The sequence below is a fragment of the Polypterus senegalus genome, chromosome 11 (assembly GCF_016835505.1).
Source record: "Polypterus senegalus isolate Bchr_013 chromosome 11, ASM1683550v1, whole genome shotgun sequence".
NCBI lineage: Eukaryota > Metazoa > Chordata > Cladistia > Polypteriformes > Polypteridae > Polypterus > Polypterus senegalus.
In genome coordinates, this window is record NC_053164.1 from 80,698,516 (window position 1) to 80,716,288 (window position 17,773).

The 17,773-nt window shown below is 36.2% G+C and overlaps 1 protein-coding gene across 1 annotated transcript in view; it reads left to right on the top strand.

Moving 5' to 3' along the window:
- Nucleotides 1-17,773, top strand: part of LOC120539253 (ras-related protein Rab-1A-like) — a 38,432-nt gene that overhangs the window by 9,531 nt on the left and 11,128 nt on the right. Inside the window, exons 2-3 of the mRNA XM_039769154.1 lie at nt 10,233-10,305; nt 16,994-17,089. Of these exons, the coding sequence (XP_039625088.1) occupies nt 10,233-10,305; nt 16,994-17,089 (169 nt within the window). The remainder of the gene's footprint in view (nt 1-10,232; nt 10,306-16,993; nt 17,090-17,773) is intronic.

Sequence of the window (17,773 nt, forward strand, 5' to 3'; positions counted from 1 at the left end):
TTTGATTAAATTCAGGGGGTTCATATCATTTTTCTTACATAGACAATGGATGTTTCTATAACCATTATTGTGAGGATAACCCACATTTTTGTTAAATCATGAATATAGATAATTGTAAAGGATTCAGAAAGTTGTTCTCACCACTAAATATAAACTATTTTCACACAGACAGTTGTATGTTTTGTGGGCTTTTTATTACCTATGTGTACAACTTTGTATCAATTTTGAGAGTAAATGACAGATGGTGCATTGAAATTGAATCCTAGTGTTCCATCAAGTATAGATATCCTCTGTTTCTGTTGCCAAGGAAACATTGTTCCAGCTTGACAACAACAGTAGAGGCAACCCTGAGAATTAACATGCTTATTTACATGTTGCATTCTCATTGCCCAGTTGATGATCCTGTAAATATTGACATAAAGTTTGGTTTTGGTTGTGAACTGAGGTTGTTTTCAATCACAACTGATCAACCCACACCTCGACCTTCCATTTCTACCTATTTGCAAATCCAAATCTCAAAACAACTACCAATTTACAAACACCTGAGGTTAGTGTAGGTTTGATCAGAAAATTGCCATCTTGTTGCATACCAATGTTGGACCTTATCTGAATGAACCATCCATTAGAAACTGGGCTGTTTGTTTCAAGATAGTTTGTTGTTTTTGTGGCTAGGTATTTTAAAAGATGAAGTGGTTCTTTTTACAGCTTTTGTGAACAGTGCAAATGGAGTAGCATATATCTTGTTTACTTGTTTCTTTGAATGTGTTCTACTTTTCTTCAGTTTCTCCCTTACAGTATAGTTTATGCATCAATATGTTTTAATGATTGTGCAAAATAGCAAACCTAATGAACGCAGCTGTTGACTATTTTTGCCACAGTTCATTTTCTAGCAGATAAGAAAACCTTTTGGGATTCCAGCCCCCTTACCTGGGATGAGATTTTAATATGTGATCTTTTCAGACTTTTGTCTTCCTGGCATAAATAGTCCTCAGTTTATACTTTCTGTATGTTTCTAAAAGGTGACAGGCCGGGTAACTTATTTTGTTTAGAGTTCAGATAACAGAAATGAACACTTCATCACACCTTTACATAATGTAAAGATGACATCATTCAGACAATATATAACTTTTTTTTTTCCTTATATCCTTTTTTCCTTGCACATGTGCAAGTAATTATTCCAGTGGTGTGTTTCAGCTATTGCAATATAGTCATTTCGCATGTATCCTGTATACCCTACTTGTTATAAAACTTGCAAATGCATGATATCTCTAAACAGTGCTCACAACTTCTAAAATGTCCACAAATAAAATCAGGTATAACATTTATACAAGCTGTTACTTTTGTTTAATAACCAGACTTAAAGAGACCCCTTCTTTGAAATAATTAACAGAAACTTGCACTTTTGTTTCAAATATACTGAATTTTTTACTTCTTTCTTCAGAAGTGTAGAAGCCCAATAAAATGTTTGACCTACTTTTGCTGGGTGGAGTGTTTTCCTTTTCTACATGGCTCCCTGGCTTTAACATTAATGTAGAATAAAATAGTTTTATTACCTTTTTATGGTAGGATTAAGAATCTCCAGATGTATTTAATCTGCTATATAAATATTTTATGTCTATGTTTTGGAATTTTATTTGTAAATATGTATGATATTCCATGCTTGTGTAATGAATTCCAGGCCCACACCTGGGTAAACAACCATGACACTTGTCAGGGGCCTGAGCTAGATAGGGGCCCACCCTTTTTCGAATTTTTTTTTTTTTTTTTTTTAAATATACGCACATATTTGGAACACGAAAGGGGCCCGAACTCTGTCAGTTGCCTGGGGCCCAGAATTTCCTAGGTGTGGGCCTGTGAATTGCATGCTGTGTAATAATATACTAATGTGAATTTTAATTAATTTCCCTTCATTTAATGAACTGTACTTTAATTGAAAAAGGAACCCAATAACGTAAATTTAATAAAAACAAAATGGAAACTTTTTCAGACAGAAAATATTTAAACAACTGCCAGGTTAAACTTTGTTTGCAGCAGTGTAGGGCAAAGTTGAGCCAGTCTTTAAAGTTCCCTTAACATTTGACAGTCATTACTTTGAAAATCACATGTCTAAATGATCAGTTTTTGGCACAAGTTAGCATTATCAGAATATGTAATCTTACAAACTTTCTATTGTCTTGTATTAATTTAAATGTACTTGTCTACTAAACTGTGTACACACTGGTGTTGCTTGAAGTATATTTTAGAATTATTTTAAAATGTGTCCGTTTTATTAAAATAACTATTAACACATCTACTGAAACTGAAATGCCAGAAAATGTTCCTTTCTGTTTTTTTATACTAAATATTTAAATACGCTATGAAATGCAAGTAAGAATAAAATTGGCTTTTTTTTTATCCTGAAAATGTAATTCAGCATTTGATTTCTCCCCTGATGTCCTGGAGGTGTTTATACTAAACTTGACAGTGCACACCCATAAATCCGGATGTGAGGGTTTATTTCTGTTAGTACAGTCAAGGCTTTGTCTTTCTATGCTTGTTGTATGTTGAATACTTTAATCCTTCTTCATACATTATTCTGGAGATTGTCATTTTTCTGTTTTTTCTTTAAAAATTTTTCTTTATGCTCTCAAGTGTACCGTCTCCATAATTGGTATGTGTAAAATTTAGAATTGTATGCAAAATGTTCCTAAAAATAAAAAAAATATGTAAAAATATCAGTAATAAATGGCGATACAAGGTGGATTTAGTCATGGCTCCCTTGGACTTGCTGTGTTATAGCCAAGGATAAGTTTTCAGGGTCTTTGAAACTTACATTGGTATTTGGAAACCTGATGATCCAAATGCAAACAGACTACCTAATAAAGCAACTGTTTGCTTTTAATCATATTAGTTCACTGTGACTGGCTAAGGGTGTGGATTCAGGCCTGTCTTAAGATATGCTTAATACTTTTTGTCTTATTTTTTTATATTTTATGCACCCATAACCTCAGCTTATCTACTGTAGTTTTGCTTAAATTATTGATTAGGATTGTGCTGCAAATGCCCTTCACCAGATTTTTTTCAAAAGTTATTAACATCAGTGCCCTTTTAATATTATTGCCAAAAAGAGCACCACTATCATATGATTTAAGAGTTAAAACTTTGGCCTGCTTTAGATACGTGTCTCAGTGTACCATTTGACAGAATTGTACCTCACGGAGGGTCTGCTTTACCTATTATCCCGAATTAAACGGGTTCAAAACAGAATTAGTAGATGGTAGAAAATTTTCCATCACAGATCTGACACCAACAGTATTTATTTATATAGTACATTTTCATACAGGTGTGTTTTACAAATAACAATATACAAACTGCAATAGAAAGAAAAAGTCCAATATTTCAGCAGCAAAAGTCTGTAACTGTTCTGAAAAGATATATTTTGGGCAAACTTAACCAAATTTTATATATATATATATAATTTTTTTTTTTCTCTAAACACATTATTCTCTTAACTGCATTAACCTCAACTTTTCTATAATTAATGGCATTATAACAGCCCTTGAGATGTATACTCAGAGAGCTGCAGTGCCCTCCATAATGTTTGGGACAAAGACAAATCTTTGTCCCTCTGCTCCACCGTTCAAAATTACAAATCTAACAATTCAGACATGATTAAAGTGCACATTGCAGACTTTAATATAATGGTATTTGCATACATTTTGGTTCCAGCATGTAGAAATTAACAACCCATTTTATAAGTGGTCCCCACATTTAAGGGCACCATGATACTTAGGACAATTGGAATCATAGGTGTTTATGATTACTCAGGTGTGTTTCATTGCTTCTACCCTTTTGGATTCAGCAGCTGCCACTGTTTAACATGAGGACAAGAGCTGTGCCAATGAAAGTCAAAGAAGCCATTATGAGGCTGAAAACCAAGAATAAAACCATCAGAGATATCAGTAAAACTTGAGGATTGTCTAGATTGTCTGCCAGGAATATCATTAAGAAAAAAAAAAACGCAATCTCAAAGGGACAGTAGACCATGTATGACCTCTGCAGAAGAGTCCTCACTATAAAGAAAAAGCCCCAAATGCTTGTCTGTTAGTCTTCAGTAGGCAGATGTGTATGTGTCTGAGACTACTGCGTGCGGAACACTTCATGAACTGAATTACAGAGGCCACGCTGCAAGATTCAAAGCACTAGTTAGCCACAAAAGCAGGTTAGCCAGTGTCAGGGATGCCAGGGGCCACGACCCGGCCGGGACGCCATGAGGGACCGGATGTGGGTCTGCGCCCACCCTGGATCACGTGGGGGCCGCCTTCCTGGTTGCTTTGGGGGCCATGGGTTGAGGGCATGGAAGCCCCACCCTGTAGGGGCCCGTGGTCACTGCCAGGAGGCGCCCCAATGCCTTGGGGACCTGTTACCTCAGCACTTCCGCCACACCAGGAAATGCTGGGAGGAAGAATTAAGAGGACACCCAGAGAGCTGCCGGGAGAACAGCCGGCATTTCCGCCACGCTGGGGCGTGGGCATTGGGGGAGTATTCGGAACACCTGGAGCTCATCCGGGGCTGTTATAAAAGGGGCCGCTACCCTTCATTCAAGGCTGGAGTCGGGTGGAAGAAGGACGAGGCACGAGAGAGTTGTGGAGGCGGCCCGAAGAAAGGCATTGTGAGGCCAGGACTTTGTGTATTTGGGGTTTGTGCACTATTTGAACTGTATTCTGAGTCTGAGTGACTCAATAATTGTAAATATTAGTACATAATAAACGTGTGGTGGTGATTTACATGTCCGCCTGTCTGTGTCCGGGTTGGCTCCACACCAGATAACAGTTTGAGAAAAAATAACTTATGAGCCTGCAGAGTTCTGGAAAAAGGTCTTGTGGACAGACAAGACAGAGGTGAACTAGTATCAGAGTGATAGCAAGAGTAAAGTGCAGAGATTAAAAGAACTGCCCAAGATCCAAAGCATACCACCTCATCTGTTAAATATGGTGATGGGAGTGTTATGGCTTGGGCATTTATGCCTGCTATGGATACTGGCACACTAATGTGGAAAAAGTGTTGGAATTTGTACATGGTGTGACCCAAAAAGTAAGCAAATACCCTTAAATGTGCACTTTAATCACATTCGAATTGTTTGATTGGTAATTGTAAAGTGTGCAGGTAAATCAAGGAAAAAAATGTCTTTGTCCCAAACATTATGGAGGGCACTATATGAACTTTGCCATATGTCCATGACATTGTTGTAACACTACATAGTTATGGTTGAGGCGTTTTGACTTGAAAGTAAATGTTGAAATTGTGTACTTAACTCTTCTAAATAATCATTTTCTAAAACTATTCTTTTTCTTTGACTTTCTCATAGTTATACTAGGTGCCAGGAATTATCAATGAACTGGTGAAAAAAAGTAAAATTGTGCTTACTGTACTATGTATAATTGCTTTCCAAAAAATAAAAACTAAAACGTTATGTGAATATTTGTACTTGGGATCCATTTATTTTTGGACTTTGATCATGGCAAGTGTGTAGGAAAGGCACATACGTTTAGCCTAATAAAACGAGAACATCCTGCTGCTCTTTCTTTGCTTGAAAGATGGATTGCTATCCTTTAAACACCATTCAAAGCCCCCACTAAAGGAATTTGGTGTTTGTCTTCATCCTCAAAATGTAATATTTGTAGCTAAGGTTGTTTACCTACCCATTTGTTTATTCTTCTTGCAGCTGGGTTGCTGTGAGCCAGTGCCTATCTTGGCAGCAGTGGTCACGAGGTGGGAACCAATAGAGTTTGGTCTCTCTGTCTCTTATCACAGGCCTCACAACCATGCACATATGCTTACTCATGTGGGGAAGGGTACAGTTCAGTATGTGTATGTATATGTGTGTCACAGAATTTACATACAAGCATTTCCATCTATATTGTCAACAAATTTCGGACCACATGATTTTGTCTATACTTGCTGCTAGACTACAATGATGATGAAATGAGGTACACTGGCCATTTTGCTGTGGTTGATGAAAAGGAACCACTGATGTCTGCAGTAACTTCTAATCTAGTATGTCTTCTAATCTTATATCACAGCTCCATTTGATTCAAAACTCTGCTGCAAGATTCCTTACTTGAACCAGCAACAGTGAGCACATCACACACATCCAGCTTCGCCTTCATTGGCTCCCTGTGTCTTACAGGATTGAATGTAAAAATATATTAATAACTTACAAAATTTTAAATGGCCTTGCACCAGACTACATCAGTGACCTTCTAAATCACTATGCTCCTGTTCGCCTACTAACGTCCTCTGATTCTGGTAATCTTGTTGTGCCTCACACTAACCTGCACTCTATGGGTGGCAGAGCATTCAGCTCCATAGCACCCAGACTTTGGAATGACATCCCGAAATTAATTAGATCAATTGACTCCATTCATTCTTTTAAAAGACAACTTAAAACTCCTCTATTTAGGAAGGCTTTTAAATTAACATTCTGCCCTTTCTTTCAGTTTACCTCTCTCCAGGTGCTCAGGATAATGTGTGTGTCTGTTATATCACAAATTAGGTCATTTGTTAGGTTTTTCTTTTAGTATTGAATTTAGTATTTTACTCTGGTTTATTGTTCTTTATTCCATTTAAAGCTTTATCTGTTTCATTGTTCTATTCAGGAAAAACATTTTTATCCAATGTTACATATACCCTGCTGTTTTTTCTAAGATTCTGTGAAGTGCCTTGAGCATGGGAAAGGTGCTATATGAATAGAATGTATTATTATTATTATTAGCACAAAATGCGCTTTCACATGCAGCACCAAAAACTTGTGCTATGCAACAAGAACATTAAGCCTCCCCCGAGCGTTGATTGTTAATTTCACAAATCCATTTTTATGAATTTTTTTATTGTTAAAATGTACTGCTGTCTTACATAAAAACTACAAGGATTTTCGAGTTTACAGTTATAATTGTATTACATTTTGCATAATACATTATTGAGTGTAGTGGAACCTGACAAACATTTACCATTCTGGACAACCTAAACTGACTGTATTAAATTGATGCAGACTTATTGAGCATCTGTTTCTGATTAAATATAACTTTCTCTCATACCATGACCAAGTTTAATGTATACTGGCTTGTTATAGAAGAACAAAAACATTTTATAGGAAATTAAATACATACACCAATAGTAATTCTGTATAACAATAATTTTCTATAACCGTGAACATGCATTTAAAATGTTGATTTAGGAATATTACAGTGGTACAGTTGGGTCCATAAGTATTTGGACAGTGACACAATTTTTATAGTTTTGGCTGTATATGCCACCACAATGGATTTGAACTGAAGAAATAATTACATGATTGAAGTGTAGGCTTTTAGCGTTAGTTCAGAGGGTTTAACAGAAATATAGTATAAACCATTTAGGAATGACAGTCATTTTTATACATGGTCTCCCTGTATTCGGGGGCTCAAATATATTCGGACAGTTGACTGACAAACTGTTCCATAGCCAGGTGGGAGTAGTTCCCTCATTATTTCATTAACTATTAAGCAGTTAGAAGGTCTGGAGTTGATTACAAGTGTAGAATTCACATTTGGAAGCTGTCACTGTGAAATCTCAATATTAGGTCCAAAGAGCTGTCCATGCAAGTAAAAACGGGGCATTATTATGCAGAGAATACAAAACATACCCTTCAGAGAGAGAGAGATAGTAGAAACGGCAAGGTCAAATGTACCATCTGGTACATTTTTTAAGAGAAGGAACACACTGGTGAGCTCAGCAACACCAGAAGGCCTTAACAACCATCAAGACAATTGTGCTTGATGATAGCAGAATTCTTTCGTTGAAGAAAAGCCGATTCAAGACATTTCGGTAAACCAAGCACACTGTCTGGGAGGTTGGCCTATCATTATAAAAGTCTACAATTGAGAGAGAAAATTTCATGAAAGTAGGACAGAGAGTTTACCACAAGGTGCAAATCATTGGTAATCCACAAGCATAGGAAGGAAAGATTCAACTTTGCCAGAAAATAGTTTTAAAAAGCCAGTTTTCTTTGGACAAATGAAAAAAATATTAATGTGTACCATAAGTGATTCCTTCTCTTCTCTTTCCATCATTATGATCTGTAGCATACCACATCTGTGAAACATGGTGGAGGCAGTGTTATGGCATGGGCATACGTGACTGCCAATGGAGTGTGTCACTGATGATTATTGACAATATGACTGCTAGCAAAAGTTGCAGGATGAATTCTGAAGTGTACAGGGATTTACTGTCTTTTCAGATTCAGACAAGTGCTCTAAAACTGTTAGGACGATGCTTAACAGTACAGATGGACAATGAAATAAAACATACTGTGACAGCGAACTAAGTGCTTTTCAAGGCCTTGAAGTGGGATATTCTTCAGTGACCAAGGCCTGGAAAATCAGTAGGGGGGAAACTCAGCACTTGGAGAAGGCCTTGGGTTCCAGACTTCAGGCAGTCATTGACTGCAAAGGATTTTCAATTAAGTATTGAAAAGGATTATTATATTCATGATTGTTTGTTTGTCCAAGTACTTTTGAAAATGGGGGGATGGGGGAGAACCATGTATAAAAATGGATGTTTTTTCTAAATGGCCTGGTTTTGTTAAACACCTTAACTTTAAACTAAAAGTCTACACTTCAATCATATCTTGATTGCTTCATTTCAAATCCATTGTGGTGGTGCACAGAGCCAAAATTATCAAAATTGTTTCGCCGTCTAAATATTTATGGATCTAACTGTATATGGTTCCTGGCTAGTTTGGCTCCCTGGTGTTACCGTTTTTATATGACTATGATACTTCTACATTCCAAAGGTATACTGTATGAGTTTTGGTTTGTTGGCAGCTATAAACTTGCCTGAAAAGAATTAATCTGGATGCAAGTGTGCCCTGCAATGGAATAATATCTGGGGCGCTTGCCTCGTCCTTGATGCTGCCAGGGAATGCTCTTTCTCACTGCCAACTTGTAATGGGATATAGTAATTCAGATAATGGGATGCAAGCCTTCATTTCACATAGCATACACTCCCCTCTGCCCCATTTTATTAACCACCAAGTCTTTGGAATCTAAACTACCAAATGATCATCTGTTACCAAATGATCTTTAAATGTTAGTTTTTATTCACTTTTTGGCATGTACATTTCTAACAGTGTCCGTTTTATTGTTTTATTTGTTAAAATGTTCAGGTTTATTTTATTGATTACAACAAATGGTTTATTTAGGACTAGTCAACCCGCGGCGTACCATACGCCACATAATCAGGCTGCTTTTTTCATGGTTTTTAAGCACAGGGAGAAAATTAACATTTGAAAAATCGGTAATGTAATAAATCAGCAAGAAAAGCAACATTATAACAATGCACAGAACGAACCAACACACAATCGTCCGTGACTGAAAACTGGTGGACCGCCATCACTCATGTGCCCACCTCCAACTCGTCACTTGAGTCGTTGTCATCTTTGCACAGTCCATATGCACCTGTGACTCACGTAGACTTTCCGTGTTCCTGCAGGAGCATCTAAGAAGACGCATGTTTGTCGCGGATGCGAATTGCTGTATGTAGCGTGTAAAACAGTTTGCTATGGTGCACGCGGTCGTGCGTCGTAACCAAAAACTCGGTTTTTAAAGACTGCTTACTTCATTGTGTTTTAACCTCAGTTGTAAAGGATTGTTTTAAGGATCCCATGGGATACCCCTCGCAAACCGTTTTACACGCTGCATATGGCGATTCACCTCCGTGAGAAACATGCCTCTATGAACAGTCAACGTGGCTCGGAGGTGCCAGGAGTTGGTGGGCGTGGCTCCTTCCTGCATACTCCATAGGTGTCTTACTTGTCGGCGGGCTTTCCATGGTTGTCTTGCCTTAGTGAATTATATGTATAGATTCCTGTATTATAAAACATGGATGTGTGTGGTCTGTTTTCTTATTTTGCTAGGCTCTTCTTTTGTAAATGCCCTGAAATTATTAATATTTTTGTTTTCTTAAAAGACTATCTGGTTAAAGGTGATCAACAACGTATGTTATGTTTTACTAGTTTAATGCACAAAATAGCTGAATGCCAGCAATGTCTTGCATTTTTAGTAATAACAGCTAGTTAGCCAAGTGATTTCACTTTGAGGTTGTCTTGTTTTTTTCATAAATCAAAATTAATATAGATTTTTGTGTATCTAATGTGCTTCTTGGTAATAATTCTGTATTTTTTTTTTTTAATCTTTTTTTTTATTAAATCATTTCAGTGATTACCTGTTCAAATTGCTGCTTATTGGTGATTCTGGAGTTGGGAAATCATGCCTTCTGCTACGATTTGCTGTAAGTATTATTGGTGTTTTCTGTGAATATATTGTTAAGATTTTTTTTAACTGACCAATAGGACTTACAGAACTTGATGATTGTAAACATTTACTGAAATTATTGCTTAATTTATGTACTGTATTTTTCCCTTTAAAATATGTTTGCATTTCCCCTAGTGGTTTTGATTTTAATCATGCCCCACTTTTGATGCCTTTTCCATTCCATTTTATAAGGTTGCAGCCTTCATGTTAAGGTCCTTTGAAATAATAAATATAGGAACAGCAGTTAACAGTAATAAAATCTTTTTTGGAAAGGCATATATCAAGTAATCTTATTCTTTGCACGAAGGTTACCAAAGCGCACTGTGATTTACTAGTTTGTTTTGCAAGTCATGTACTGGATACATAAGTTTTTTTTAATTCTGCTTTGTATTTTTGTTAACTCCACCCATGTATTTTTAGGCATTCCCCTTAAATTCCTCAGCTCAGTCCTGTGAGTTTTAGATGTATGTTGTTATCCAATACAGCTGATACATAGACTGTAGCTTTCTGTTGGTGTGGTATGACTTACTTGCTGTGTCTCAGTTATTTTTATCCTTAACTACTGTTTTCATGCTGTGTTCCTATTTAATTGTTTCACTTTGTACAATACAGGTTTGCTGGTAGTTCATAATTATGTTTGTCACTGGCACTACTGCTTTCAGAGTGCACCATATTGAGTGTTTTTGACCTTAGTCTACTTGGTCAGTATATGGCATTTAATGTTCAGGTTGTGTACTCTCTTGTCTCACTTAAAGTCAACACAGATAGTTCTCTTTTTACTTTATTGCTCCAAAATTTTAAGTTTGGGTACCTTATTCCTGCACAGATGTTTCTGGCTGCTCTTGAACCACATTCACAATGAGTGTGTTCTAAAAATTAAGGTATTGTTGGATTTGAGTTTTCCTTGATTTTGTTTAGGAGGCAGTGACCTTGGTTAGTAATTCTATTGTCGGGTGCACTGTATACCTCCGTAGCAGTTTCAGTTTATTCTTGCTAGCTATGTAATATTCCAGCACTCCATAATAAAAATTAATTTTTTGTTTATGTCATAATTAAGCACTATATACATACTAAACAAATATTGGACTTATTCTGTTTATTTTACAGCAGGTTCCAATGCAAAGTTGAATTTGAAATACATTTTTCTTCTAATGTTCCTCTACACCCAGCAATATGAAATGGCATTTGTGATTAAATTAAGTAAAATGCATTGATTATTCTTCTTTGATACTAATAGTTCAGCATATCTTGCATTGCTATTTTTGTAATTTGAAATGCTGTTTTGTTTAAACCACTTTTTGCATTCTTTAATTTCTTAGATGTGAGTATCTGAGATGAATGCTTCTCATTTCCATTAACTTTTAAAATCCCAAGATTTTTTTCTTTTTTCTTGGAAGAAAATTGTTTATTACTTTTACTGAAAAACTAATGGTTCGATGCTAGATTTAACATTTTTGAAAGTGTTGATGTAGCACATTATCTTGATGTCTGTAATGAAGCTTCTGTTAAATTTAGTGCTCACCTTGTTTACAGATTCACAAATAAAGTTCTGTCTGTTTCTAGGTATTTAAAATAATAAATAAAATCAGGTACAAATAGGACTAGAAAGTCTGGAATTCAATACCTTTGTAATGTTTTAAGCAGATTTAATTCTTGCCAAAATTATTACTCCCCCCACATCACAGCTAGTAAAGCTAATCTTTTGGCAGTTTCATTTAGGCACAAGAGTAGACCATTCTACTTACACTGCCTTGGTTCAAGTACTGAATAATTTTTTTCTAACGTGTGATGTTTAATTCTCCTCAGTTCTGCTTGGTTTTGCCCCAGTTAGACTTTTGACAGTTCCTAACACGATTAATCATTGTATTCTGTTGTTCTTTTTTAAACTTTTAAATTTTTAATTCTTTAAAGAATTAATATTTTTGACTTATTTAATGCCATTGTTTTGTGGATTCCTAGTAAATCTATTATAGTTGTGGCATTGTATGTGTAGTAATTGCATTAACTGCCTTGTACACTTTTTGTGTAATCTTATATTGAAATAAAAATCTTGAAACTACTTATAGGAAGTTCACATGTTGGTGAAAATTTGTACCACTTTATATTGTAAGGTCCTGTCCTTTTTATTCCCATGAGCTTTTTTGTGTAAGTGTTGTTCAAATGAAAGGGAGAGGATTTTGTAGTTCCATTGTCAAACAAAGTACTAAATAGATCTAACAAGTCCCTTGTATTGCTCTGTATTAAAAACAAAAATAGTTTTATTATGAGCATTTTACAAGGGTATATTCCATACGTTATTTAAATTCTGTGAAACTATTGGAATTGTTAGCTAATACTGTTTTAGCTGCTATAAAGAGCAAACTCTAATCTCAGCTCTAGTATTTTAACAGGTACATAGATGAGACAGTCTCTTTATTTCTTCTTGTGTGGTAGTCAAGCAGCTGCAGAAAAGGAGGAATAGTCCAGAGGGATCAAAACTGCATTCATTCCATCTTTTTTAATTATCGTGAGTGTGTATTTTCTGCAGTTATTCAACATTTTAGTGTTTGTGACCTCCGTTTTAATCAGAGTGCAAAACAGCATTTAACATATAGCAGCGCTCAGAATTTGTTCAACAGATTTCAGGTACCTGTACTTGTCTATTTGAAGTTATCACCTAATAAAGAAGTCAGTAAATCTAGTTTTACAATACTGTTTTATAGAGGGTAGTATATTGAGATGCTTTAAAGCAGAAAAGAATGCAATTTAAAACAACACAGTAATAAAATATATGCTAGTAAGTAACAGAAGTCATAAGAGTATAAAGTGAAATATTAAAAGAGTTATGAAGGAGGACATTGATGGTAAGATTTCAGGTATATTACCATAGTTTATAGTCTGTATTGCTATGGTGACTACTGATGGGTTGTTCAGAAAAACACATTGACATAGCCAATCTGAAATGCTAGAGAGAGAGAAAATATGAGCTTAAGATGCAAAATGAAAACTGAACATGAGGCACCCTGACAGAACATTTAGGTAGTAATATCTAGAGTTCATGAGACTTGAAACTTTTTTATGCATTCATTACACTTATGGTGCTTTTTATTGTTCCACTTGTTCCAGTTAGGCGGTTGATTAATGAGCTTTCTGCAGTAGTTTTCAGGATTTTTAGTCAAACAGTTTTGTAATTTGTTACTGAGGTGTAGGACTCAGGAGCCTAAAATCACAAAGACACAGGTTTAGCTTAATCATGACTGGGTATAGTGTAAAAAGCAAGTCTGGTGGATGAGAAGAATATACGTTATCCTCCCTAAAGATTTTGTTAGACCACAGAAAGTCAAAGAAGGAAACTTGGAAAGGAAACCTTGTAAACAAGGATGAACTTAGATAATACTCATTAACCTAGTTCACTTTGCTATCCATCCAGATTTCATGACAATTCATTGGCTTGGATCTATAGAAGTTCTTTAGTTCAGGACCTTATATTTGTGAGTTGCAGGGGCTAAATTGTGTAGAATTTTAGTCTCCATCATTAAATTTGTGCATAGCCTAAATTTATTTTACTTGTTTACAAAGAGTGATAAAATAATCCATCTGTGAAATATCCACTGTATAATAAAACACTTAGGTCTGTGTGTCTAATCATTCTGAATAATCTGATTGATAAGTTAGCTTTAGAGTGATTGGTCAGTTTGGCTTTGGTGACACAACAAAAGAGGAAATGTGAATGTTAGATGCACAAGGATGAGTAAAGGCATATGAGGCATGCTGAGAGAATCGCCTTCAAAGACGGGAAGTATAAAACTAGACAGGGGTGAGAATGGTGCCATGAAAATGTCAGTATCTGAGAAGCCAGCTTTAGGGGAATGTGCTGAAGAGAGGTAACACAGTTTAAAAGATGTTCACACCCGCAAATACAACGGAATGGCGCTGCAGGTACATGCAGGGCAGGAGAATGCAAATACTTTTAAATTATTCCTGTCTTCAAAAGTAATGGAGCTATTATGTGGTCACAGAAGTTTATGCCATTTAACAATTAATCCTCTTGTTCATTCATTAAGTTTATTTTTGTATAAAATGCTTTACTCAGTATGAGCATAGAGCACTTACATTTTTACAAATGTTGTGCATTAGTAGTAACTGATTAAACCATATAACATTTGTTTACATTACTACACAAAATAAGTTAAACGGACAATAAAACAAAGCTGATCTGTATTATAAGTAACTAGACATTAAGCCTGTTACAATAATGGGCGCTAGAACAGTAGTGCATAAACATTAGTAGGAACAGTCTGTATTAAATGGCATGGGACCTTGTATGTGGCTGTAATATACGTCACTGTATTGTGTGCCTTTAATTTTCTCTCTCGGTAATACTGGTTTGTATTTCCTTAAAATGCCTATAATTTTGTCTGACAGTAATACAGTGGAACCTCGGTTCATGACCATAATTCGTTCCAAAACTCTGGTTGTAACCCGATATGGTCATGATCCAAAGTAATTTCCCCCATAGGATTGTATGTAAATACAATTAATCCGTTCCAGACCATATGAACTGTATGTAAATATATATTTTTTTAAGTTTTTAAGCACAAATATAGTTAATTACATCGAATGCACAGCATAATAGTAAACTAAATGTAAAAACATTGAATAACACTAAGAAAACCTTGAACAACAGAGAAAACTAACACTGCAAGAGTTCGCGCTATAGCCTTGCGACCCGCTCGCTAAAAACACTTTTTTTTTTAATGAGTTTTAAGCACAAAAAAATGAACAAAAAAAAATTAACAAAAATGAACATTTGAAAAATCCATAATTTAATGAACAACCAAGAAAAGCAACAATGCACGTGCGCGCCTGTGTGTGTCTCTTGCGGGCCTGTGTGTGTGTGTGTCTCTCTCTTAAGCGCGCACCTCTGTGTGTGTGTGTGTGTGTGTCTCTCTCTGTCTCTCGCCTCTGTCTGTCTGTCTGTCTGTCTGTCTGTCTGTCTCTCTCTCTCTCGCGTTTGTGTGTCTGTCTCTCGCGCGCGCCTTTGTGTGTGTGTGTCTGTCTGTCTTGCGCTTGTGTGTGTGTCTGTCTGTCTTGCGCTTGTGTGTGTGTGTGTGTCTGTCTTGCGCCTGTGTGTGTGTGTGTGTGTGTGTGTCTGTCTCGCGTGCGCCTGTGTGTGTGTGTGTCTGTCTCTCGTGCGCCTGTGTGTGTGTGTGTCTGTCTCGCGCTCTGTCTCTCGGCGCCTGTGTTTGTGTGTCTGTCTCGCGCGTGTGTGTGTGTCTGTCTCTGCCTGTGTGTGTGTGTGTGTCTCGCGCGCCTGTGTGTGTGTGTGTGTGTGTCTCGCGCGCGCCTGTGTGTGTGTGTCTCTCGCGCGCACCTGTCTGTCTGTCTGTCTGTCTGTCTGTCTCGTGCGCGTGCGTGCCTGTGTGTCTCTCTCTCTCTCTGCGCACAGGGAATGCACAGGAAGAGACTGAACACCTGCTGTGTGGCCCCGCACATGCGCACTTCACCAGGTGACACGGACACCTGGACGCACACAGGGGTTTTATTAAAGAGGATGTTATATGGTCTTTTTAACTGAGGTATGGCCAGTTGACAACAGGGGAGAGGAAAACAAACTCCCAATCAGCAATAGATTTAATGATGTTTTATCAGCTGATTTATGAATTTTCATTTCAATAATGGATGATGAAAAATTGAAAAACCATCCTTCTATATAAAAGCGGTCGGAATTGTCCTTCCGTCCCGTGAGTGCTACGCAGGCGCGGAGTTTCACACACACCCTGTCCATTTTGCAATGAATGATGGGATTTGTAGTTTCGTTTTTCCAGGTAAAAGATGATTTTGGTTTTGGACTGTGCGATTATCTTCTTCTTCTTCTTTCTTACTATATAAAAGCGGTTGGGATTGTCCTTCCGTCCCGTGAGTGGAAAGCGTAGCGGTATTCTGCTTATCACAGACTTACTTCTTGCAACTTGCGGTACGAAGCGACATGATGTGAGCAGAGTTCTGGTGCTCCCATCGTTCCCTTGCTTTTGTGCGCGATGCGCTGGAAAAATAGACAAAATTATGTCTCTGGAAATAATTAATGTTGATGGAGTACAAATGCCTCACCGCGTAGTAAATATCAGGGGGGTTCAAAAGGGTGACCTCAATATAGAAAAAAAGTTTAAATTTCATTACAAAAATAACAAACTTTTTTATTAAAGTAATACCGCTCAAATGCAATATAGCCAAATTAATGAATTTGTATAAAATATCAAATTGATCTACATATTGAATTGCCTTAAGAAGTGGTCAACTTAAAAGGCGGGTCAGTCTAGTAGCTTTAATATTTTGGTTAAATTTTTCCCTTGTTATTAGATAAAGCAATAATCATACAAATTAGGAGTTTTTTACTTTTGCCTCCAAAATGTGTAATATGCCAAATGATCCACTTGATATCTAGTGCACTTGAGTAAAATAAATTATTTGTATTTATTGCTAATACTATTTTTAAGAATTTCTTAAATTTTCACAGTAATTGCTTGATCTATGCCATTTCATTCAAAAGTAGTATATACGTGATATCCTCCCTTCACTACAAATTAGAATTGAGTGTTGATAAATACATAGTAAAGTTTTGAGGCTCTTTAATTTTGCAATGGAATTGAATATAGTTTTAATCTGTCTCATCCTTTTTAATTCAGGATGACACTTACACAGAGAGTTACATAAGCACTATTGGTGTAGACTTCAAAATCCGAACAATTGAACTGGATGGAAAAACTATCAAGCTACAGATTGTAAGTAGTGCTGTTCCTTCTAGCTATATGAAATTTACAGAAACCGAATATAACTCCTTGCAATTTATTATATACCCCATTTTTTGTTTGTTTTGTTTGAGACATATCACATCTTATTTTGAGCTAATACTTAAGATAAAATTAAATTATTCAAAAATAAAGCTAATTATGGCCTTGAGTGGGCAACTTGCCAAATGATTATTTAATAACCACTCATTTTTGACTACTTTGATATATTGTATTATTGTTTTAAAAGCTAAACTTGTTTTTAGTCCAGAATGTCAAAAGCTAAATTCCAGTCCAAGTTAACTTAGAATCATCTTCATGACCTTGGCAGCTAAGCATTTCTGTGAAGTTCTTATAAATTATGAATAAGTAAACTGTTTTATGAGAAAACCAATGTGTTATGATTATGTTGTATGGAAGCTCGGAAATCAGACAGTTTACATTTCAGTTTTATTCTTTTTGAATGGATACCATTTCTAGTAGTGTTAAACTAAATGATGTTGCACAGCTGTCTTCTGTCAATGGGGTAAGGGAGGGTTTCATTCTTAAAGTGTACTATCCATGCAAGTGTAACAATAGTTTAGCAAAATGTTTTTCGAAGTATTAATTTCACACTGTAAATAGTACATAAATCAGCATTTTTTTAGTTTTTGGACATTACATTTTTGTTATTACTGT